We start from the raw sequence: 26,739 nt of genomic DNA on the forward strand, positions 1-26,739 counted from the left end.
GTGGTCACTCCCCCACACCACAGCCTCTGTGTTCTGCCACCTAATGTGTGATGTTGGGATCTGGTTCATTCTCCTGACTAAAGCAGTCACCTCCTTTCCTGCACCAGCTTGGGAAAGCCCATGTCCTGTACCGGCTCTGGAGGGCTGTCAACACTGGACGGACATTCTTCCCTCCTTTCAACATGCGACTCTTTCTGTGGCAAGTGCTGGTTTTTAACCCCTTCTGATGACAGAGCTGGGGAGGCCTGGGCTGCTCTGCTGCACAGGAGAGCCAACACCCCAGGCTCACTCCGCAGCATCTCACAGATTGTCTCTTCCTGGGTGGCAGGATCTACACTTGCCAAGTTCTCCCACACCTCCAACACCAGGAACCAAGCACAGCCCCAAGAGGGATACATCCCTAACAGGAACCAAGCTTCCTCATTCCCAAGCCACAAGGTGCTTGAATCAGCATCCTTTGGGCACAGATAGTGCTTGTGTATCTGAAACTCTTTGGGCAGAGTAAAGCACTGCCTGTAGCTCATCACAACATCAGTGCTGCCCACAGACTATTGAGACTTCAGGTGGTACCAGCAGCTTGGTACAATGTGAGCCACCACGTTAGCAAACCAACAGCCACTGCTGCCCTGCCGTGGGCTGCGACAGCTCAGATCAGCCAGCTCATGTGTTCCCCTTTCCTTACTCAACAGAGAACTGTGTCACCACGAGGGCAGGATCTGCTGCTCTCAGGACACGCGGTGCCCAGCCACCGCTCCACACAGAATTTCGCACCAGAGCGCTGCGGCTGCCCTGACTGCAGGGGCAAAGTGCTGCTCTGTAGTTTACCCTGGGTTTCCCCCCAGGCGCATGACTTACATTTAATCTGCACTTTTAATGACCAGTCACTAGATCTTAAAATGCTTTTGCAATCATTGTCTCAGCTTTACTTCCCCAAATGACATAGTGGAAGTTGTCACCCCAATGTTAAGCCGTTTTCCGAGTTACTGGAATGCTGAGCATCATTGTCATGGAGGCCAGCCCCACTGCTGTGTTACTACACATGAGCCATGAGCATCTCTTCAAATGCCTGTTCCTTACAGCAGAAGGAACAGTGCTAAATCGGTTTCTGAATTTCCATCAGCACTTTCAAACATCTAGGCATCATGACCCCAGAACCTCAATTTTCTCCATGTTCTGATGGAAAAGTCAGGGATGGAGGGATGGGCATTATGACTGTTCTGTCCACAGGTGACCCCTTAGGTATTTCCCACCAGGCTTGCTTCCTGTGCCGGAAGTCCACTCCACACCTTCAGCTAAAAATGGTCTTTTGAAAAAACTGGGCAGTAACAGAAATGAGTGTGGATCCAGGGATGACACAGAGCTAACAATTTCTTGTCTCATTTGAAAGCTAACCCTCTCAAATGCTCCAGAACTCATCCTGGATCCAGGGATGTATGAAGAAACTGTCACAAGGCTGTAGCCTTAACTAGACATCAGTAAAACCTTTTTATAAAACAGGAAGGTTTAGCTGCTCAGAGCCACCCTCTGGAAATTTAATGATCTAATCCAGGGTTCTTCAGTAATTGCCCAATTCCCATCAGATCATATGAGTGAGCACCTTCCCAAAGCTGAGCTTCACAGATACAGGTAAGTCAGATAACTGAGAATATGGCTGGTTTCCTACAGGAAAAACGCAAGACCAGATATATTTCACACAGTGTTATTCACACATTTTCATTTTGATTTTTACAGTATATACATGTGAACATTACATTATTCAATACGAGCCACCTGGAGTCAAACCTAAACAAACTGGTCCGTAAACAATCTATATCAAAAAGCAATACTTGAGCAAAAAGTCTAGTGGTTCTACCCAAACCCTAAAATAGTTGAAAGGAAATCCAGTGATTTTCATGTTCCTGGATAGAATTTGTGCACAAATGATCTCAGGAGAGCAAGTGGAAGATTATACTCAAGATATTGAAAGCACCAAAGATGACAGTTACAGGACTGCTTAAATTCAACCATGGCATGAGTGCTGCAGGGACAAAGTACTGGGACATTATCAGATTCTGCCTGGACATCCCCGAAAGCCTGACGTACTGTCTTACGTGTTGAAGGAATGTCGGCTCTGTGGATTATAACACACGGCACAGGTACACAGGGTAAAGATAGTCACTGAGGAGAATTGATGTGTCCAAGGAAGTGGCTCAGAAGTCATCCTTTGGGCGACTATGGGAAAGCTCTGGCTCCAATGACAGGGTTGGTACCTCTGCAGAGGAATTTTGTGAACTGCCATGCAAAAACTACTTGGCAATTAGAATTGTGCTTACTCAAAATAACAAGGCCTACTACCTCACTTCATGCAGGCACTGGAAGTAGGCCAGAAGAAACTTTCCCATTTGCCTATTAATGAGTTATCACTACCATTAGAAACGCAGCACCTCAGATGTCTGCTTTAGTAACAGTTATGTAACCCTGGTATCAACAGTAACATGACAGAATTCCTCACACAAGTTTATACCACTACTATTTTCTTTCTCATGATCACACCCCTACCAAAACAGCCTTTTATTTGATCAATGCTCAAGACGTTGTTTCCAAACTATCATGTTGATCAAAACTTTAGGTTAAGCCATCCAAATGAACATTTTACACAAAATACTTACTTCAACAACATACAAAGCACTTTCTTTATCTTTCAGAAACTGAATATACAAAGTAAGCTTTTTCCAAAATATTTCCATAGGCAAAGGATTAAAAAGGATTTTAATTATACACATATGGTCACAATTCTGCCTTAAAAAGATCATTGGGAAATGTACATAAGGCCGCTTGTATATGTACATCATCTTTATGTTACTGTTACAATGTCATATGTCCAGAGAAAAAAATCGACAGTTATCATACATATTTGCTTTACGCTGGGAGAAGGCTATTCAAAAATACAGTACTCTTCTGTACAAAAAAATCATGCCACATTTATTAAGATGGAAGAAGCATTGGTTTCTGTGATAACCAAATATTTCAGTCCACTTCTTACTATGCTTATTTATCCTGATTTAAAATTTGAACAGATTGATTTCCCAAAGTGTCCATATGAACAGAATCAACAGCTATGTTATAAACAAAACATAATGTTTCTCACAATAGATAAAAAGAAAGCCGGTTCATATTTTTGAAACCATATAAAGATAGAATTTTAAAAAAATCACTCTTGATTTGCTGAAATAAATTTACATTATACAACACTATATGCCAGGGGGAAAGAAGGGAATGGGGATATGAATATACACTAAAATGCAAATTTTTGTCCCAAAAAGGAGTAAAACAAATTACATTTACAGCATGAAGGTTTACAAATGTACATCTGTACAACCAAGGTAAGCATCACTACTAAATTAGCAAGGCTTTGTAATAAACATCGAAACGAGAGATTTGTTTTCAAACTGTAAACTTACACCTATTAACTACACGTATACAATGCATATATTTATAGGAAGCAAAAAGCTATCTGAATAGTTAATCAACCATGCTTAAATGTTGAGCTATCAAGTTTACTTTTCAGTGGCCCCTTCTCTTTATCATTACCTATTTTTCGCATCTACAGTGAGAAAGCAAAATAAATGCTCAACACTTTCAAATCCTTACAATTCTATATGCAAAATAAAAAAATACAAATCTCTACTCTTCCTGCGTTGTAAAACTGACTGTAAAGTTAATACAGGCTTTACTCCTTTTCCAACAGAGTACTTTGCTGAATGGAAGTACCACCATCATTTTAATCCCTCTACCTTGTACAACAATTACATATATAAGTATATACAGCACTTTATTTTTAATACATTGCTAGAGAAAACCTTAGGGCATGATTTAAAAAAACCTGTATCCACAGCAAGTGCCAAAACCTAGTATTTTAAAGTTTCCATTGTTTTGTTCTTCCCTACGTTAATTTGCTGTGCCCTTTTTGTTATTTGGATAGGATGTTGTGAACCACCAAAATACAACTTAACTTTTCAACATGTTAAATAATGTTTATGCAGCTGATCAATTTTAATCTGGTATAAAAGACTTCACACAAAGGGGAAAAATAAGGATTAATTCTATATACAACTCTATAAACCTGTTGTGCTATGATGCTGGGTAGACCTACCAGATTGCAAGCCAGTGTATTAAAAGAATACTGTACTTTTTCCCTTTAAAAACTATTTCAGTGACTTTACAAGGTAAAAATTTACAAAATATGTGACAGCTATTTTGATACAATTACATCATATACAGGCATTCTGTGCTTTGCCAGCCATCCAATCTGATAGGTCTCCGGATCAGGGCTGGAGATATTTTTTCTTTGTTTTCTAACAATTCACTCCCCAAAAATATACACAAGAATAAAAATTTTACAAATGGATGAACAAAGTCAATAAATAGATTTAAAAAAATCAGAACATTTAGAGTTAAGTTGTAGGTTTTGATAATTCACAATTTAATTTTTCTTCCATTTCTCTTTGTCTTTTACAGCATCCCATTTGGTGGTCCACCAATTGGCCCCAGATCAGCACTGTTCTTCAGGTAATACTTTTCCAGCTTGGCCAGAATGTGTTTGCCATAGGTGTATTTACGCAGAGTCGTGATGTGGGGTCGAATCTGTAATAAGAAACGTTTGGTTTTGTAAACATCCACAACACTTTCAAGTAGAAGTAACTACACTTTGAAAGAATTATGCAAAAAGATGCCAGAAGACACAAGTATTTCGAAGTTTGGAAGTTTCTGGAAATATGCAAAACTGGTGATTTTGGCTCATCAAATAACTGATGTTCCTGCTGCAGGAAAAGGGAGGTAGTATTTTGTGGGAGAGCCCTGTTGGTGACTGGGGGAAGCAGAGCTCCTGCAGGAATATCCTGGGCCCTGTGTTAAATAGCCTTGGGCCATTATGGCAACAACACTTTTCTCCATGTCAGGATATTCTTAAGTAGAAATGTGCTTCTATGCTAGGAAGCGTAGGAACCTCTTTAGGGGGAACTGCAGAATGGATTTATACCCACAACCAGAAAATAAAAAGAGAAACCTGTGTTTCTTCTGTTATATTAACAGTGATGACAGATACATTTTTCTGTTGAAAGTGTTTTCACATAAAAGCTGGCACAAAGACAGGAGATGAAATCCAACTTTTGAAACTTTCCTTTTTTAGCTCAGTGCTCAGAGATCTGAACGTTTTCTGCTTTGCCAAGCTCCACTGAATGCCACGGTTATACATCAAGTTCTAGATTACAGAAGCAGTGAGTCTTACACTTGCAGGGAAAGGTGCTCTGGCAGAAAAGCTCGCACAGATGGTATTTTTGCACCACCACAGCATGCACGCACATACCTTGTGCATTATGATCTTCCTCTGGGCGGGCTCGGCCATGTCGATCATCTTCTGCACGACGTAGTTGGCGTACTGGTCCTTCATCATGGTGTATAAGGCACTGTGAGGGCCGTCGTTCTGGCAGCACACCTCGTCGATCAGCAGGGCGCGCTCGGCACGGGACGCGTGGGTCACGCATTTTTCTACCACGTTGCTGAAAAATAAGGCAAGTCCATGATGGGACTGGAGGTGTAACATTCTTTCAGGTAACCATTTTAAACCTATCTGGAAGTTTATCAGTTCTTCAGGGTTCTTAACGCCAGTAAAAAGTGTATTGCAAATGCATCAATTCCTCATTTCCAAATCTCCAGTCCGATGACTGAGGAAGTTACAACATTATATATCCCTATTATTTCACCCATGTGAAAAGGTTATTTTCTGATACTTATTATTTTGTAGGAGAGACCTTTTCCACTGGACCTACATAGGTATACTGGACTTAAGGCTGCAGATGTGTTCTAGCACATCTATTTTGGTTGTGGGCCCTTTGAAAACACAACAGAGAAAGCCAAATATGAAGATTCCTGCTTTTTGAATAAATGCACTTTCCAGGAGCATGCCGACATCAGAGATTCCATCAAATATTCTTTTGTAGAGCAAGTCCCTAACCTTCCAGAAGCTGGAAAGGCCATCAGCAAAATGATCCTGGTCCTAAATTTGTGCTTTAGAAATTAAACAAATTAGAGGATTATGAAGAGTTCTATTCAGGAAAAGAAAAATAAAGTCCAGATAAACTAGTTTGCTAGCAATTTTTAAAACAAATGCCCCCATAATGTCACAAGGGATTTCTACTTCATTTCGGTGACAAGGCTAGTCTCACTAAATCACCCAGAATGAATTCTGAGGTCTATTTTTCCTTAGCAAAAGGCACATAATCCTCTCAGCAAAAATATTTCAGCAAAAAGCACGGAAGAATAAGTTTTGGGTTCTAAATTCAGCATAGTTCAGGCCTCCTACAGCAGACTTTCAGACTAAGGCAGAAAATCCTTGTTAGACTGAACCACCACTTTTTAAAGCGAGCCTTGTTATACTTGCAAACTGCTAGACTGGATTGAGAGTCAGCAAGTCCCAACTTATCATCATCAGCACATCACCCAAGTTCCAGCAGAGCTTTTCACCTGGCTCTGGGCATCCTCACATGAAAGCTTGGAACCTGTTCCCTGCGCTTGCACGAAGTGAACAAAAGCCATATCCCATAAAGCCACAGAACCTCCTTTGTTTTGTTACAGAACATTTGCCTCTTCCCTTCCCCAAACCTAGTATAAAAATATCACTACCATTCATCTCTATAAAAATACGAAATTTCAGGATGAAAGATACACAATAGAAAAAAAAAAATATTGCATCCCTTTTGTAACACATGAAATAAATCCAATATATTTACAAGGTTAATGAATCTTTAACATATGAAAATTGTCCAGTACCTGGCAAATTTGTGCTGACTCAGAGCTAGAACTTTTCCTCTTATTTCTGAAACAATTTTGCTTTTGTCTTCAGGACGACCATGCTCCAGTACATGTTGAATAACGTAATTTCCATACTGATCCTGAAAATAAGATGACTTCAATTTTTTTTTGTGTTCATACCAAGTAATAAATACAGACAGCTTTTGTACATGAGCATTAAGTATGAAATTACTAATTGCATGAATAAAAGGAAAATACAGTAATGTCAACATTACAGTAGCAAAGTGATGCAAAACATACTTCATCAAGAATTACTTAATGGGCCACAAATTTTACATGAAAAATGTAAATAATCTGTAAAACCAGTGTTTTGCTAGAGTATCTTTTACACTCTTAAAGAAAGAAGTCCTTAAATTTAAGATCATACTTTTTTAACAGCTGTAACATTCCCCTGAACACCAAGCTACAGTCAAAAGTGTAAGAAAAAGGCTTTTTATATCTTCTTTGCCTCCCAACTTCCAAATTCATTTTCATTAAAACTATGGAAGGAAAGAAAAACAAAAAATCAATGTCTACAAAACCAAAAAGAGAGGCAAACGCATTTAAACTAGGATACAGGAGTAAATTATGATAACAACAAAAAACTCTACAGTGCATTACAAACGAGTGTACGCGCACTAACCTGCACTAGCTGCTCTGTGTGTTGATGCAGTTCTTCTAAGATTGGCAAAGTCTGCTCAGCAGTGCAGTGCTCCAGAATACGCTGAATTACTCTACAACCATATGGATGAGTTGAAAGTACAAATACCTTGAAAATAGGATTGCAAACTGAAGTTAAACCAACCAAAGCTCACATCTATTGCAATTACTGTGTTCAAACTGGAACTGAACATACCAACTACTATTAAAAAAGTTTTGTCTGCCAAGACCAGAATTCCGTTTCCAGCAAAAGTCAGGAAAAGATGAAAAAGCAGGTTTTTGTGTGTCAAGGACTCCAGAAACCATGTAACTAAGAACCCAACTGTTCATTACAATGTTTCTAGCCTACACAGCTGCAAAGGAAAGCCTGGAAGCACGACCCTTAGTTAAGTGCTGTTCAACTTTCAGGCTTTCCTTTTTACTTAATTTTCAAATTTTAAGACTTTGACACTTATAAAAAGGAATTTGATAATGGTGGCTGATTTTCACCAATTTCATGTTCCAGCATACACAACAGGCTCCCAGTTACAAAGTTTGCAAATAACTACTCAAAACGTACAGCCAAATCTTGCTTATTCCTTCTGCTTGCTTCTCTAGAAGCTAGGTTTGTGGTTTGGGGATTAATTCCAAGAATTTCAGTGTTGGTCAGGACTGAACACAGAATCTTGTATGATTAGGCATCAATTCAAATGATGCAGGCAGGAGAAAATGGTAAGTAATATCACATAAGTGTATCATTTTTCATTTGCCATTTCATATTAGCTAATATTTTCTATATATAATTACTTGGCGCTCAGGATGGATGTTCAGTAAATAAACACACTCACACTTTAGTCAAGGAGCTCTATTTACAGTTTAAAAAATGCATCTCATGTACCTCATACACACTTTTTGGTGTAAAAAGACACAACCGTAGAAACCTTGGTATGCAATTTAGTACTATGTACAACTATAATTCTGGTATTGCTGTTGTGTAAAATGAGAAAGATACTGTAGATTTTATGAGAAAATACACTTGGCCATCCATTAAAGTAAAATTTAGTTATATAGCGAAGTTAGTAAGATTTTTACAATTCTTCTCAAGACTATAAAAGTACACGCTTGTCTCAGAGGATTAAAATGTTATTTAGCTGCAGCATATTCACTAGCCTGCAGCACAATATCAATCTTATAGTAATAACTTTTTTTGGAAACAAAACAAAAACCCCAATCTGAAGTAAACAAATATGACACCCCCTTCACTCCACACTAGCCCATATGCAGGGAACAGATTAGTGTATTTCATCACTGCAGTTCCTTAAGGACTGACATTCATTGGGAAACACTGAAAGACACACGTGTAACACAAGCAACAGGAGAGGAAAATGTCATTTTTAACAAAAAATATATGCTAGAGAGCACATACTTTATTACTATATGAAAAATGGCCCTGTCAAGAGTTGTGAAGGAAATGTGAAATGGTGTTATTACAAAACAGAAACACAAAGCCTGGGCACACGAGGTCCTTTGTATGTATTTATATGACACCCACTGTGTGTATTTATAATACATCCAAACAAGTCTTTCTAGAGCCTCCTCTCCCAACAAATTAATCTTTTCACAGCATGTTAACTGTCTCTCCAACAGCTTTTCCATGTCATCATCCCCTTTTTCATTCTACTTAAAATAACAAAGTGCCAAACACTATCTTGTACATGCAAATGATGGACAAAGACTTGCAAATCTTTTTCTGTGAAATCTAAGCATCCTGCAAAGAGGAAATGAACCATTGACACTACCTGTCCTTTGAATGCATCAATGATGAACTGGAGTGACTGGGGCTGAACACACTCAATGCATTTTTGTACAACATGGTTTCCGTTTTGATCTTTCACGCATTTCAGAACATGGCCATCCAGCTCTTTCACCATTTCATTCTGGAAAAACAAAGATTATCCTTGTCTTTACGATGATATTTCCCCCCACTTAAACAAGGAAAAAGTTAATTTCATCCTGACTCCAATCTTCATATTCACTGCTGTTAACTGTGAACCTCAGTATTTTCATTTAAACAACTATTTTAGCCCATAGGATATTTCATGATGAAGGGAATAATCAACAATTTAATCAAGTAAAAAGATAGATACAATAAAAATAAATAAAATAAAATCAAATCATTGCTCTAACTTACAATTACCTGCTGGTCAGGTGAGATTGACTCGAGTGCTTTCTGGATAACACGACAGCCATACATCTGGAGGGCCAATGGCAGAACATGACCTCGGATGCGTGTTGCCAGGGCTAACTTTTGATCCAGACTTCCAAACTAAAAGAAAATAAATATGCTGTTAACAAATGAAGACATATTGCAGCATGCTGGAATTTACATGTCAGAGTAAGTATTTTCAAGATGTACGTGATTGTAATATTTGAATCATTTTTCACTTCGTTTTTTTGGTGGGTATAATTAGCAGAAGCTTTTCTTTTCTAAATGCAACATTTTGTAATATTCCATATCCAGTCACATACCTGCTGTCAAATGCATGACCTTGAAAGACAACAGAAGAAATCTATGTAGTTTTCATTTGTCTGTCTGTAGGAATATTTAAGTGCAATGAGCCACTTCTTAAAATAAATTATACCAGGCACATGGATCACAGGTCATTATTAGGTATGAGTCCAAATCAGACTTTTCCTGCTATCTCAAAACTTGTACTGTCAGTGTATCTCACATCTTGTAAGAGAGGACACTGAAGTGACCACTGGGACAATCAGCTGCAGGCACAGCAATACTCCTGCAGCACTGCTGAGAACTGTCAAACTTAACACCTGTAGTCAGCTCTGAAGAAAGCGCGACCAACATCACCTGCCTACTTAAACATTGAACCGAGGTCCCCTTCTACAGGTAAGGCCATGCACGCTTTTTTCTGGACAACTGTTCTGCAGAATTAAGATGAAAACACTCAACTGACAATGATTAACTGAGTATTCATCCAACTCAACATTATGGAAAAAACAGCAAATAATGACCCTTGAGCAAAATCAAGATCTTCCATATCATCATATGTCAGTGACACTTTTCAGAAGATATTTTGATTGGTTAACAAAAAAAAGTAAAAAAGTGAGCACATTGTTTCATAGATTACTCACTAAAAATGACATTCTTGTTTACAGCAAGTATCTTATTCCTTACTGGACATTTTCCAGCTTCACCTTCTCTCCGCCACTCTTTGATGTGGCCCTTGATTTAAAGTACACTATACTAGATACCCTTTCTACATATAACTTTTCCCAGGACACAGGTATTACTTTTTTCTTCTCTCTGCAAGCCAAATCTTGTAATTTTTTGATAAAGCCTTTTTTTACCACATATTTTTTAACAGAAAACAAATCTGTTTTAAATACTAGTTGTAGCAATATTGGCTGTATGTTATGATAGATACCCCTTACTCAAAATTCTTCTGCCTCAATATATTTTATGGGAGTTTCCTCATAGAGAGCACTGGATAAAGTTCACACAGCTGTTTAAGTGCAAGGGTGTTTTCCAGACCCATTCTGTACCATGATCCAGTAACCAATAAAAAGCATCTTTCAAATATTTAAGTCCCCTGTCATCTCCTGAAAGTCTCTCTAAGTTCTGCTAAAAGGCTTGTGAAGCCTCAACGTGCAGCCTGTGCATTCACCAGTGTTCACCAATACATGCACCACCAGTGTAAGGAGAAACTGTGTCCATTATGACAAAAAGCACTGGATACAGAACAGAAAACATGTATGCAGAGTTACACACTTGGGCTCTGTGGAAGTCATGTAGAATTCTGCTATGGTGTTAAGAAAAAGACCAGTTAAATTTAATCAGATTTACAGCACTTCATTTGCATGTCCATCCATAGACTTAGTGCTATGCTTACCTCAAAGAACTTCTGTATTACATAGTTTCCAAACACATCAGTCATCAATTGATAGGCTGCTTGCAGGATCTCATTAAATACCATCTGGCGCTCAGCTGGAGTAGCTCGCTCCAGCTTCTGCTGTATAAATCTAAGGGCAAAAAAAGGTACATTATGCTTTGCATCAACAACAGGAAAACCTCTCAAACAGTTTCAATGAGACACCTCAACACTCTAAAGAAAGCATTTATAAAATTTATTAAAATGAAAGTAGTGCCTTTGCATATAAAAGGATACATTTTTGTAAAACTGACTTAAAAACTTTCATTTGAAAAGCATTAAAGATGAAAAGAATAACAGTAACTAAGTACCTGATGATGTACTGACAAAAAAGTTTTACATTCCAGATGTCACATATTTTGTTTTCTTAATCAACGCCTTTTTTTGATACCTAAATACTAGAGTTTAAAAGTCTAATTATGAGGCTATTTCTACACTGAGAACTTCTACAGGCAGCTAAATTAGTACTACTTTTACAATGAAATTTTCTAGAGAAGGTCAGTGTGTGCTCCAATTAATGGCGTGCTTTGAATTAAGATGACAAGCACCTCATTCAAATGTTTGATGTTAATAAAGCAATATCAAAGCAGTGAAGTATTATTAACTAGTCTTATAAGAATTACCTAGAACCATGCTGGTCTTGGGAAAATTCAACAATATGTCCAAGAAGGTCCCTTAGCTGAAGATTAGGGAAACGATTGTTTCTGAAATCCTCTAGCAATCGGCTGCGTCCAGAAGGCATAATGTCAGACCTACTGTAGCGGAGGCGCGAAGGAGGGAAGAGCTGGCTGGTGGAGCTAAAGAGGCTGGAGGTGCTCGCCGCACTGCGATACTTGGCTTCGGCTCCGGGGGCTGCAGAAATATAGCGACCACTACCATTTGTCAGTCCTCCTACAAGGAAGCAGCTCTGTCAGCAACGGCCGTGAGGAAAACGAGCAACAGCAAAACAGCAAGTGCACTAAAACTACGGATACACCCTGGAGCCAAAGAAAACAACAGTGTTGTCTTGCTATTTACATTTTACCTCATTATGGTTGCAGGAGTTAGATAGCTTTATCTTGCAATAAATAAAACCATTCTCCTCCTCATTTTTATTTTATGTGAGGGCACCAGGAAAAGAAATGTCATTAGAAGAATATATCAAGGCAGGTAAAGTGAGCACCCACTCAGCCTTACAGAAACTTTAGAATTGAGTGGGCCTTAAGCTTAGTGGGCAGATTTCCACTTCATGAGTCATACTGGCTTATACCCTTGTTAGTAGTCTTGAAGTTAGCCAATTGTGTCAAAATAGACCATGAAATCTGAACTACCCTTCAGTCCCTACTGAGATACCTTTCCAACTTACAGCGTGTTAAGGGCATTTTTGGGGAGGCACGTGTGGTGCCTCTTGTCATGCTGTACCTGTCCTGCAGGTTATTTGATGACTTCAGCATCCCGAGCTTTCAATCTGGTACCTCTTCTAAGCACTAAATACGTCAAATTTCAAACCAGGTAACAAAAATACTCTACTTAATTCTCAAACAACCACAGATATATAAAATTGAAGCTCCTTTCAGAAACATGAAGTCCTTTCCTCGCTGCACAAACACTCATCACTCTCACTAACACTTCATCCTTCCTTACTTTTTAAGAACTAAATTGCCTTCCTATGTCAAGGGCCTACTCCTTTTCACTAGTGATTCCACCTACAGCTCTTGTCACCCCCCAATCCTATGCACTTCTCCTCACACCCGGCACTCTGATCAGTTTGTGTCACTCTGAACTCCTCCAGCAGGCCTCTCCCCTCCACTTTACAACAGGCAGCAATTATCATAAAAAGCATCCAAAGCATCTTTCCCAACTGCTGTATTTTTTTAGAGGGATACCCTTACTATACTACAAGCAGAAATATTCGAAGACAATTCCCACACAAAAACCTCAATTCTACTACTAAAACCAAACTAAGCAAAGAAAAAACCAAACATTCCCTAGAAGTATTGACTATGAATTGGAAAAGGAAAGCATTTTGTTTCCCTGTCTAGAAAGTGACATTGTAATTAAAGCCCTTTCAAAATCAACAGAATAAATACCTACATTTGAATTTAAAACAAATTGCAGTATGTGCTGTTTGAATGGTGCTCTATTACAAACTTAATTTAAAAAAAAGGCAAAAAAAGAATTAAAAAAAAAGAAAAAAAGAAAAAGAAAAAAGGTGACTGTGCCCCAGCCAAGCCTTCTCTTGGTTCCAAGTATTTATAAGGCCAGGCAACAACACTGTTACAGTGGACTGGCAATGTATTAATGGTAAAGTTATCTTTCTCAAAAGGTCAAATTCCAGTACCAGAACCTGAGATGTTAGTGCTCTGCAAGACACATCAAGCATCACATTGATTGCACTGTATGGTATTATGCCCTAAAATAGAAATAATTAATATTTATTTTATAATTAGTCTTCAAAATTCGGTGACAAGCATCAATAAATACTTTATGCCCCACAATATCTTTTAAAAACCACTAGGTTTTCTTTTAAATTAAAGCCTCTTAATTCTTTACAGACAGGAAAATCAAGTTTTTGTAACTATCAGTTTTAGTTTCCACTGACAAACACTATTTTCAGAAAAGAACTGGCAGCAACATGGTACTAACAAACAAAAGAATAAAAAACCCCCAACATTCTGCAGGTGAAGCAGTATGCAGAGTGATGCTCTGCTGTAGTTTCTCCTCTAGGAATGGCCTTCTAAAGAACAAAAAAAGTAATGCAGCTGAAATGATGGCATTTCTCATCTGGACTATGTAAACATATGAGTGCAATCCTGGCTTCCCTGTATCAGCTGTGCAGTAACACTATTTAATATCACGAGAGGGCACCAGAGCCCATCTGAAAGGAAGTTATAGGCTACTCTCCTGTTGCAGCATCTCTATTGCTCCACTGATCGCATGCTCAATTCTGTGCCAGAAACTAACAGGGCAGTTTTGATCATATGCTCAGTCAACATACACAGTCACAGAATTGCACATGTGAATCAGGAATTGTTTCCGCTTGGTTTTTTTTAACTGAGCCTTCATCTCTATAAATTAAATGCAACAATTTATCCAGAAACTAAAATAGAAATTAAGAAACATGGTAGCTTTTAACAAAAACACTATATATGTGTAATATACATTTCCTGCTTAGAATTATCAAGCCTTTTTTCAGTCTAATTTGGGAACCATCACTTTTTAAGACTTGTAAGACAACTATGCTGCAACTGGGAGGCTCCTGTCTAGCCTGTGAAACTATTTCAGACAGTCACGTTAAGCAGGACAGTAACACAGGAAGGCTGTATTAAGAAAGCACATCCATTGTGCCTGTGATCTCAGAAGCACACAGAAAGCAGAACCTTGTAAAACACTGGACACTATTATAAAAAAGAGTCATTTAATAAGTAATTAGCTTTTATTCTCATTTAATCTTTAATTACAGAAATGTTACGGCTCAGTGGCAACCCTGAGATTTGAAAAATAGTAAAACTCCCAAAATATAAGCATATTGTCTTAGGTACTTATTACATGCAGACATAATTGTGAGTACAATGGCCTATTTTCTACTCCAAACTAGGAAAGTAACAGCCTAGGTCTTGTAAGTTATTTGGGGAACATACCCTACTGAATAAGGCACTGAAAAATTAAAACACTTATTAGACATTAGTATAGCCACATAGTTCCAAACTCTTGGGGAAAGAAGTGTGCATTTCATTCTTCAAATATCAATTAGCTATCACTTCTGATCTCATAAAACAAAGATCTCCAAAGCACTCAGTAGTATGAAGTTGTTCTACAATTTAATTGAACCTAAATCCCTGTGACTAATCCACAGGGAGGAAAAGGCATAGAGATATAAAGGGGATATAGATAATCTAAAACAAAGCCCAAGTTTCAAGGACACAAAGCATGTTAAATTACTGACTCCTTAACATAGGTAGCATATTATTATATGCTACAGAGAACATGAAAAAACATTAAAAACTAGATCTAGGCATATTTATTTTGACAGCATTAGTCTGTATTTATCAAAGCATCTTTTTGATTACTTTTAATAAAGACAGAAAATGTATCTACTGCATAGTAACTTATTTACATGTGTCAGCAGTATTTTCTAGTAAAACACTCGTGTATATAAATGTTTTGAACTTAATTTCTACAGAGTATTTTTTCATCTGTAAAAAAGGAGCTTCATCTCATCCTCAGATAAAAGTTTCATCTTCATATGGAAAATAGAATTATACATATCTATGTATATTTTAGGAATCATTGCAAGTGTTTATTATACCTAGTTTACTGAAGCCCTACAGAGGAGGGACACAGCAGAGGCAATGCAAAGCTCCCCATACTGCCTTGCCAAGGCGCCTTCCTTTACTCTTACCCAGAATGACCATCTCTGAAGGTAAAACATCAATCTGAACTGCTAACAAGCTTGGCTCACAACACACAGAAAATAATTACCTCCGAAAGCCCAGATTTTAGAAATCCTACCCTACACCAAAACTCTACTCTTAAAATGCTGCAGTGTACCATCAAACAGGGTAAGGATTACCAATCTAAAAGGATTTTTTATGACAATGGAAAAACACTTCCTCCTGCAGCTCCTTGTACTTGGGAGTGAAAGGGTAGTTCAAATTCATGACCTTACTGCTCCAACTGATTACAGTAAAGAAGCAGTTACAGACAACTGACAAATCCCTTCAAATACAGGAAAACTGACACTAGCACAAAGTCATTAGCACATTGCTATTTTAGGATGTTGGAAAAAAGGTGGTGAGAAGAGATAAAAACAGTAAAATATCACAAATTTCTTGTAAAAGGGAAATTGTTCTTTTAAGCTACAAATTGCAGCAGTGTCTGACAAAGGGGTTATAAAACCATGCACCCTTTCCCAGTGTTGTGCTGTAGATTCTGGTGGCTGAAACAGGAGCAACCGAGTTTGATGTCCATTTTAAAACAGGAGTTAAACTTAGCTGAACCTGTTGATACAAGCAGGCAGGACAAGTTTGGAAGGTGGAGGGAGAGCTGCATTTGACAGGCATTATCAAAATACCAATGGAAACTGCATGCAGACATGAACTTACAATGTTCTACTCTGAAAAGTGACTGCATGATAAACATACCCTTCTTAAAATACACTCCCTGTTGATATCAGGTATAACTTCTCATTTGGTGAGAAAGCTTTTATTTTTTATTTTTATTTTTTGTATCTGAGAACAAAACATGCTTCCAAGAGCAGCTGATGAACACACCAGAATAAATATAACAAGACTGACAACTGCAGAAATGGTCTTAAACTCTGAGATGGTGCACTTTGAATGTAACTGTGCAAAAATAAAGCACAGGGCAGAAAGGCTAAAAAAACACTGCATTTTTCTGCATTTTTTGTAAAAGCAAATATCCAGAAGATCTCACTTTCCCAATTTCAGGCTGATTTTGCAATGTAGCAAAACATTTATCAGTAATCAAGGTCCACTTCACTTGGAAGACAAAGAGGACACAACGGAAGCCAACAAGCTTGTGTCAATTTTCAGAGTACAACTGTATATTCTGGCAGTTACACACTGATCTAGTACATGATTTTAACAAGCTATTAGGCTTAGTTCACACTGCCAAACAGTTCAAAATGGGTCAAAGTCAGTATTTAACAATTTCTGCTGATAGAGGCAATCCTCTATACTGATCACAGTCTAGTTTTCTTGTAACTGAAAAAAAAAAATCTTTTAACATTTATCAAACATGAAACAAACAAAACTTTGAATGTTTTAAATTTTAGATAATGCCTTCCAAAATTTGATTTAAGAATAGTTTTCAGCAATATGAAAACTATGGTGAGAGTACTTCGAAAAGAAAGAAAGAAAAAGATTTCCATGATAACCCCATTGTCAGATGTTCAGAACTTTCTCAAAAGCCTCCATTTGGGCTGAAACTTTCCATGCTTGGTCTCAGCCCAAAGGTGAACTTTGTAGACCTGAAAAAGGAAAAAAGGTAAGTAAAAAAAATAAAACGTGCTGAAACATCCCCTTGCCCAGTTTTACTTCGGGTATTCAGCACTTAACCTTGAAGGGGATACTGTACTGCAAATGTAATATATTTTAATTATTTAACCTTGTTATACAAATCACTCACACATTTCTCACTTAAGGTGTATTCTGGTAGGCATTTTAATTTTTTTTTTCCTGTTTTATTTGCACTAAGAGAAGTATAGGGGATTAGGCTGCCTATTGCAAGCATGGGACTGTGCACTGAATAGTTACTGGAGCAACAGGCAACTCAATCTTGAATTACATCCAGTTTCACTGCATGACTTTAGCATCCAAATTAAGTGACTGCAAATATTTGCAGCAGGAAAGAAAAATTTTATTAGGTAACCTCAGGTTAGAGGCATTATCTTCTAAATACACTGTATACTGTGGTGGGGGTTCTTTAGATTTTTTATTTTATTTTATTTTTTTATTTAAAGAAAGGTTGAGCTCCCATGTCATCTAACTAGCCAAAAAAATTTAAGAAATTATTTTCAGCATTCCTTAAAAAATACATCTGATAACAGAGAGCCACCACTGACAATGCCTTTGCTACTTCTTTGACAAATGCCTTTTTTTTTGTTTTTCCCTTCCACCAGCCTGGTGATAAACTACTGCCTTCCTGGCAAAGTATCTGGGCCATGAGGTTGACTGATTCAAAAATCACCTTTCGGTACGTTTTGCATTGTGAGCACTGCTCACTTTTCTACTTTATCATTAATGAAAGTCACTTCACTGTTGAACACATCACCTAAAATGTCCTTAAAGTGGTAACACAGTGGAGGAGAAACAAAAATAATGCACCTTCGCATGTCATACTGTGGAAATGTAATAGATAAAGGACCAATAATTCTTACTGGGCACTCTACTGGGCTTCTGCAAGGGAAGAAAAATCAGTTGTTGGCCCGATACTGCCAAAAGGTGAGTGCCCTCCACTGTCAAATCAATGAGCATCTGAACATGCTCTTCACCTTTCAGGAATAGTCCCTCTTCATTACAAAACTGTTTAACAGCAAAGGTAATGTGACATCTCTTATGCAACATATATTTTACACATAGAAATACATACACACATACAAACAAAAAGTGTTTTTTTGGTTTTTTGTTTTTGTTTTTTTTTTACCTAAATGCAAACTGGATGAGGATCCATGTGATGAAAGTGATGGCGGTGGCGTAAGTGAATGTCCTGGCGTTTGGCTTGGCAGAGGCATGCCTATTGGACTTGGAGAGGAGGAAAATCCCAGACTATTGTAAAATGGCTGCCCTATGGGTGCTAGGCTGCTACTAGATCTTTTGTACAAGTCAGAGCTAGTAGATAGAGAATCTCTCCTTGTGGCACTACTACTTGCAGAACTGCCAACTGAAGAAGAAATAAAAAGACCCTAATTACACAGTGTCAACTGAATAAAACCTATCCCCAACTACAGCTGGGCAACAACAGATGTGATCACAATAATTACAGCAATCGTTATGACAAAGACAATTACTGTGATAACCACACATGCTTTCAAGTAAATCTAAGTGGGTATAAACATACCACTGGCAAGTAATTTCACCAATGTCTTTCAACATTTCACACTAGACTTCTCACAGTAATATTGCAGTACTCTTTTAATGCCTGGCTTCAGGCTTTGGGACAAATATGGAATTTACAAGATTAGATTACACTGTCACTTTAAAGAATATATGATTCTAAAAATATCTCCACTAAATTATTTGATAAACTTTTTTCCACCAAAAATTATTAGTCAGACAGTGACACTCATTTCAGGAAAAGTCTAGAGGCAATTAGTTGTTGTTTAAGGGTTCACAAAATAATTTATATTGCTGTTCAGCTGTTTCTGAACTTCCTCGCTTGTGAATCCCTCACCTGTAGGAAAAAAATGACTACTTAAAATTCCCTATGAGAATTATGGCTCTCAAAGAAGTGAGAAGTGTTTTGAAAAGATATTATAAAGAGGAAATAGGCCAAGAAGAAGATGACAAGCAGAGCAGAGATAGGAAAATTAGACGAGAAATTAAAAACGTCAGTTTACTGCTATCAGTGTTTCTGAAAGTCAAATTAGACTAGAGGCTTTGGATAACAGTGTATTAGTGAAGGACTGGTTATCCTGCACAGCATCATTCAGCAAGGCGATGAGTGGTCTAGGACAAATTAGGAGAACAATTAAAAGTTTTTAGAAATGTTAAATTCTGGTATCTGCTGCATACTAGTGAAATATTAAACTAGAATGCCTGTTTTAAACACTGGAACATTATTATACTCATGAACCAAACCAAGATTATGGATATTTTAATAACAAGTATCTTTATTAAGCTGAATTTGAAAAATTGATTATTACTATTGACTACTTCAACTTAAAAAGGAAAGGTCAGAATTTGTACTTCCATAACCTTTATCCTTTTCAAGTACCTTCCTATGAAAGCTGGCAGCATGGCCCAATATAAAGATCACCTAGAGCTTCCCATTTTAAGACACTAATTTGTTTTCTCATTAACAACTTGGCTAATATTTTTCATGGCAGGAACTTGCTTGGACAAAATTTTTAATAGAACTTCTGTCTAAACACTGCCATTTCAGAAATACTGGCAAAGAAAGGTGCTTTATCCTTACCAAAACAATCTAGCTACCTCTTTGAGAAGTTAATGCTTTCACGTACTCAGACTAAATATGCCAGCAAAAGGAGACCTTCATTTCACTTTTGGATTGAACTAAAAATCTTTGCAAAATCACAGTTCATCCAAGTTCAGCACAGATCTGCTACAGACTCACAGCTGAAAACTTAAGCTCCTGACCATACACAGCACATCTGAGATGGCTGATTAAGGTTATGCCTGCAACTGAACTTCAGTGTGCTATGTCAAAAAAGACTCTGAAACTGCTGTCCAAGATTCCACCTTGTGTTGGAAAGGCCCGCGAGGCAATGTGGAAAGGAAGTTTTCTATTTCCAGTGCAGGGGAGACAAAAGCCAAACACAAGTAGTAGACTAGGGAAGGGGGAAAGAGAAAGGAAATCAGGAGGTAGAGAGAAAGGTCAGACAAAGGAGCCAAGAAAGAGACTGCAAGAGAAACTGGCAAGCACTTTCAGTGGGACTGAGGATGAGAAGAAAGCAGATCTGAAGAAAAGTTAGGCTGTAGAAGGTGTATGTGACTGTGGGGCAAAAAGGCTGGAATAAGTAAGCTGATGATGGGAACATCACACAGTACAAGTAGAAACAGAAACATACTTAGGAGAGGGAGGGAAGCAGGAGATAAATGTTGCCTGGAAACTGGGAAGGAAGACATACAAGAGGAGAAGCCAGAAGGAAAAGACACTGGACTAACTAGGCAAGGAGATTGAGAATAAGAAACCAGAAGAGCAAATTAAGGCAACAGTTGAAAGAAATCTCAAGCTTTGAGACCAGCTCTACAGGCTCTGGCTCAGTGAACTATATAAATGTTAATACAATGCTACACGATGGATTGTTTTTTCCATCTTTCAGGGTTTCTTACTCAGCTAAATTACTGCAGCTTAACAAGTTACCATGAACCAACTGAACTGCATTTTCACACACAAGCCAAGCTCACAAACCCCAGAAGATAATTTGTGTTAGCTTACTCCTCTTTCCCCCACTTTAAGATAATCCAATTCCCTTACAGTTGTTACAAGCCAGAAAGAAGGCATCTGGAAAGCTGCCATAGTTGATCTAATTCTTGGCTACCTGTTAAGCTGCAGTAACTTATCACCATGTACCTAAACCTTTAAAATGGAGTATGAATAACTTTATTATAAAAGAACAGAGACTGTAAGTACATACAGTCATTTATATGGTATGTTCGCTGCTTTCAGTTGTTACTTTGTTCAGGCATTCAAGCTAGAACATGCTCACCTTTGCATTTTTGCAGCTATTTTTGTTCCCTGCAAAAACTGAAAATGTAAGGGCAAAATGTGTCCTGCCATCTATCAGTCTTCATGGCTATATTTTAACTGAAATTCAACCTTTTCAACATACTGACGGGAGTTACAAAGAAGCTGAAGCCTTGGCACATAAAAAATTAAACTTGTTTTCAATTTGCCTCGATATGCATGAATACCATTTGTTTAAGTGCTTATCTGTGTAATTCAATTCATATATACATAGAGGTCAGAACTCTAAAAAAATAAATAAATAACCAGAAGGAATTTTTTAAGTGGCTATTAGGGCAAGTACAATTCATACTTAGCAGAAGGGCACTTTCAATATACTTTTATTCTAATAATACTAAAAATAGTTCAGGTTTAGATAGCACCTTTCACCAGCACTTCTCAAACTGCAAAAGCATAGGGGTTCCTGCTTCCCTGTGCAAACCACCATGCTAATTAAATCACCCTGGATACTGCTGCAAGACTTCAGCATGTGCTCTCTGTGCTGAGGGCTTTGGACAAAGCTCTGGAACTGACCTTTGCTACAAGAAAAAGGCTTAATCTCCTGTGCCAGAAAAAGCTATGCTGATTTTTCTTAAGCAGATATGCAACTAAAATTTGTGTTCTATGGAGGTTCTTCAGATAATGCAGGATAAAAACTTTTATGACTTAAATCTATTCTATCTAGAGACCTTAAATAGTTCCACTGTATTAAATATATGTCTTTATTATCACTATCTACCAGTGTAACGAAATTGTACCTAGAGTGAAACACAGCTGCTAAGGATACACTGACACCCTACAAGTAGCTCAGGACAAGTTATATTACATAAGACACACTTAGCACATTTTGTAAATAATATTTACTTGCTGTGGCATTAAGGAAAATTAAGAAAACCTACACTACTGAGTAGCCTCAATTTTAATTTTTTTTTTTAATTAAACATGGGATGTTTTGAGTCTCCTCTTTAAAATCAAATATTGGACAGGATCTGTGCAAAATCCTGATTTTGGACTTCCTAGCATTAGTTTTGTTAAAGTAAACAATTTTTCCGATTATTTTATGAAAAACAACACTGAGAAAAACTCTGTGTTGGTATGCAGTATATTTGATGTCACTAGTCACACTTAGTTACCAAATAACAACTACCGTGTCTGAACACTGAAGGGTGTGTTTTTCCTTCTGTTTTTTCTCCCAAATATATTAAGCCATCTTGTAACAATTTTTTTAAAAAATTACTTTCCTTAGGGCTAATTTTCCTAAGTTTTGAAAAGAATACTGTTAGAGTACATACAATTCCCCCAATTTCTACCATCTGCAAGATACACAAGATTAAACATGCTCCACTGATTTAATTAAAATACTATTAGTAATAAGATGCAATTCAGTGCTGTAAACGTAGAGATTAATAGTAAATGGAAATATTCTTCAAAAAGAATATTTCTCTTGCCTTACTAAAACTGAATCTGAAATACAAGAAAACCTATGTTGCATGTTTAAAAACTATGTGAATAGTTTTTATATATGTGAATATATGAATATATATGTGAATATGAAATTTCTGCTTTAGAGCAGAAACATGAAAAAATATTTTAAATATAAACAAGTCAATAATATTTAGGAGCATCTGTTGAAATAATTAAAGGCCCCAAACATGCACAGACCTATTTAGGCTTAACTATATCTAAGAATAAACATGCTAGAGTTAACAAGGACTATTCTTGGGTATTAAGACTCTTTGTTTTGTAAATCCTTTAAAAATGTTACAGAAACAAGCACTTCAATATTAGATCAAATTTAGAAAGTCATATGCTATTTAATTTGTTTGAAAAAAAATTAGGAATTTTTCTGATATGATAATTACAACAAAAGAATGCATATCTTCAATATCATCAACTGTTATTTTAACCACAGAATGAAGACTTCCTTGAAAACAAAAGCAGCTTACTGAAAAACAGTAACAAACTTCTGGGGCAGAGTACAGTGATCAGTATGGAAAATTTGGAGATACCTGTGACTACAGGATATTGTTCAAAAATGCATCTTGTACACAGAACCCAAGTGAATATTAAAAACCTTTTTTATTCCCCTAAAATTTGTTTAAAACTTCAATAACCTATTTTTCCATTCCTTTTAGAAATGTATGTGTATATACGATGCCTGATACAGATACATTTTTTTGCTTAACACAAAAGTCTCACAGAATGTCCTCACTATATTAACAACCTACCTGATGAGCCAAATCCACCAAGTGCAGAGCCGATAGCTGCTCCTAAAGAGCTGCTACTTCCAAAGCCAAGAGATGTGCTTCCTGGTTGGCCAGGACCATGTGAAAAAAGGGAACTGCTCTGGGAGTTATTGGTCAAAGAGTTACTGCCATAAAATGAATTGGATTGTAGGCTACTATTTGTTTGCTGTTGCTGTTGTTGTGGCTGGGCACCAAGTGGCCGAAAAAGACCGTTCGTGGCTCCCGCGAGATTGTTTGCTGTTCCTCCAGCTGAAGCAGCTGCAGCTGTAAAACACATGTTTTCAATCATAATTACTCTCTCAAACATTTCTGACTGAAAATGGATTATTCAGAACTAAATTGTATTTTCTTGAAGCCCTCTTAAAACAAGCAGAAATTCACATATTAAAGAACAAAGAGACTTAATAGTATTACATAATCTTAATTACTCAAGGAAAAAAGGTGAAGACAGCACATGTTTTAGGCTAATCAAAGCTCCAGGACTGTTAATGTAATTGAGGGAGTTTTCAGTGTAAACATATAAGACATTACTGTTTACTGAACTTCTTATATCCAAAGTTGCAGTAGCAGAGTTGCAGCTAAGAGTCATTCAAAGACATCTTCAGCTACTGTCAGTAACAAGTTCTGACTAAAGAAAGAAGCTGATAGATTAACTTAAAATCTAATTTTCTGAACAAATTAAGTTAATTAATCCAGGGTTAATATTCTGGATTTTAATTTAACATGCAATAAATGGTTCAGTAATACTAGATCTTACAACTGGTAAAAAAGAAGAAGAAACTAGAGACTTTTGATATAACTAATTCTCCTCTTTTGCTTTCCATTCTATACACAGCTTTTTCCTTGTCACACTCTTCAGGAGAAAATACTTTCATGAGAAAAGCATAGCAAGGCTCTAGAGCAATCCATCTTCTGCCAGGCCGAAGCAATGAAATGATGCTTCCTAGAGGACACCATTTAGGGGACTGATGAGAAATGCATGTTATAATGCATGGGGAAAGGAAGGAGAAAATGTTCCTATCTGACAAGTAACATTTGCAGAAACATGCTTGTGTATGTATGGGAAGAGGACTGTAAATTCCAATTAAATATTGAAAACCCATCTCTGAGAAACAGCATTCTCAGAGAACAGGAGGAGAGTGAATAATAAAGCAAGCATGCACAGTATATCCTTCAAAACTAGAAAACTTCACAGATGCATAGAAAACAGTAATATCAAATACTAATCAACATTACTGTTAAGGCTCAGTAGAGAAGTGAAAGAAACCTCTGTGCAGGGCAAAATATTTACCTGCTTGTGCTGCTGCAGAACTGATTAGAACAGGAGTTGAGGCAACCAATCTGACTGGTGCGCCAAGGCCAGTTCTCGCTCCAGGGCCTACTACTAAGGCACCAGTCTGATCATAATAGGCAGTGGGAGCCAGCACTTGGTAGCCTACACAACACAGGAGACAAGGATTAGTAGTACAGATAGTCTCATACAGTCAGCATTTCCTCTCTCCTTGAAATACTCTTAACCACAAACTACAAACCAGCATTTCTGCCACACTGTCTTTGAACATCAACTGGACGACAAAGAAAAAGCAGTAAACATCATAAAACACTGGAACAAAATCAGATGTAGAAAAGCTTCAAGAGATTTTTTACAACTAAAATAACTACTAAAATTAGTTGTCTTAAGTTGAACTTACGGTCAAGGTTAAAGTTTCTAATACCATAGGAGAAGGTACAGGTACAATCCAACTGACTGTATTAGGATCATTAACAAATCAATTTCTTTCAGCAGTTTAAAATACTTTACATTTCTCTTGTACTCATTTGTACATGGAAAAGCTATTGAAATGTGCACAATTAAAGAGCTGAGCTAAACACAAGTCTGGCAATTCCATACATTACCTAGCCACACTTAAAAGACCATCTGCAAAAACACATTAGGAAATGAATGCTGTGTGTGCAGGAATATCTTGGAGCAGTCAGTTACACAGGAATAAAAGACTGTAATCCAAGCATAACATTTCATTCCGTTGACATTGAAGAATCGGAATTGATGAAGAAAAGGAGGAGGAGTTGAAAAAGGAGAAAAGCAAGCAGTAGGAAGGAGTACAGGATACAATATATGAATGAAGAAAAGCAAGAGAGACAAAAGAAAGCCAAGCAAAAAACCTTTATTTAGGACAAGAGCAAGAGAGTTAATTTTAAAGCTCTTGACACTTAATAGTGAAGTAGATGAATTGGAGTAAGAATCCCGAAAATCTGGAAGACAAGCTACAATAATCTAAGAAAGGGTGCTGACATTTAAAATGCAACAGTTTCTAATTGTTAGGTTGACATTCTTATAAAGCGATAAACCAAAACTCAACGGAATTTCAATATTCCTCCCATGTTCAAATATATACTAGCACTATCAAGAAAAAAGTCAAGATTGCAAAAGTCGTGCGTCTGGTTTTGTACATGTAAGAACAAAGATTCTGCATTCCATTTTAAGTAAGCTGTTCACATCAGTTGCCTTGTACACTCAGAACTAGGTCTAGCAGAGCTCTTTCTGAAATATATAATGACCTAAACATACCTCATTTCAGGTACGTACCATAGTCACCAGCCTTCTAAGTCATATTTTCTCCTCCTCAATTTCTAAAACATCTCTGTAATCTCTTCTGCCTAGACATGCTCCAAAAAAAGGAGCTGGAAACATCTGCCTTCTGGCCTGGTGCTTACAGTGCTCTGCAGGAAAGCTGGATACACAGGTCCAAATTCTCACACATTAAGAAAATCTGAAGATATGAAGAAGACTCAGGTAGTACTGAACAGGAGAGGAGCAATGAAAATCCAGATCTTTAGGTTCAATTCACAGTTCTGGAGGTGAATGCATTATACTGGTTATGAAAAATTGTCATTGCTATCATTCTATACCTGTTTGTTCTCACTGCTCACTAGCTGCTTTGCATTTCAGGCACATCTACCTCCTCTTTCCCACCAACAGTGCAAGAAGACAGTTGTCCTCCACATTGTTTGTTTGAAAATTTGGCTAGTTAAAGCCAACCAAAACAGGTTCTTACATCTGAACTGGTTAAAAAACCTTTGCTAGAGGTGCCGTTGCCTCTTCCACCTACAAAAATCTGCCCTGCTGCTCTACCGCTTCACCACCAAGAAAGGTTTCCCAAGGTAGGGAA

At 37.4% G+C, this 26,739-nt stretch overlaps 1 protein-coding gene across 6 annotated transcripts in view; it reads right to left on the reverse strand.

Moving 5' to 3' along the window:
- Nucleotides 1-1,683: 1,683 nt before the first annotated feature.
- The window catches only part of PUM2 (pumilio RNA binding family member 2), a 55,717-nt gene continuing 30,661 nt past the window's right edge, over nt 1,684-26,739 (reverse strand). Inside the window, exons 11-21 of one of the 6 annotated variants that reach the window (XM_008641798.2) lie at nt 24,861-25,004; nt 23,552-23,833; nt 18,561-18,797; nt 12,038-12,305; nt 11,376-11,505; nt 9,659-9,793; nt 9,267-9,404; nt 7,472-7,597; nt 6,808-6,929; nt 5,345-5,537; nt 1,684-4,623 (exon numbers count right to left, since the gene is read on the reverse strand). In XM_008641798.2, coding sequence (XP_008640020.2) covers nt 4,492-4,623; nt 5,345-5,537; nt 6,808-6,929; nt 7,472-7,597; nt 9,267-9,404; nt 9,659-9,793; nt 11,376-11,505; nt 12,038-12,305; nt 18,561-18,797; nt 23,552-23,833; nt 24,861-25,004 — 1,907 coding nt within the window. In that variant the 3' untranslated portion in view covers nt 1,684-4,491. The remainder of the gene's footprint in view (nt 4,624-5,344; nt 5,538-6,807; nt 6,930-7,471; nt 7,598-9,266; nt 9,405-9,658; nt 9,794-11,375; nt 11,506-12,037; nt 12,306-18,560; nt 18,798-23,551; nt 23,834-24,860; nt 25,005-26,739) is intronic. The other 5 variants (XM_008641799.2, XM_017744950.1, XM_017744949.1 and 2 more) reach the window with 5 other exon arrangements.

This window comes from Corvus brachyrhynchos, unplaced genomic scaffold (assembly GCF_000691975.1).
Source record: "Corvus brachyrhynchos isolate BGI_N302 unplaced genomic scaffold, ASM69197v1 scaffold116, whole genome shotgun sequence".
NCBI classification, from domain to species: Eukaryota; Metazoa; Chordata; class Aves; order Passeriformes; family Corvidae; genus Corvus; species Corvus brachyrhynchos.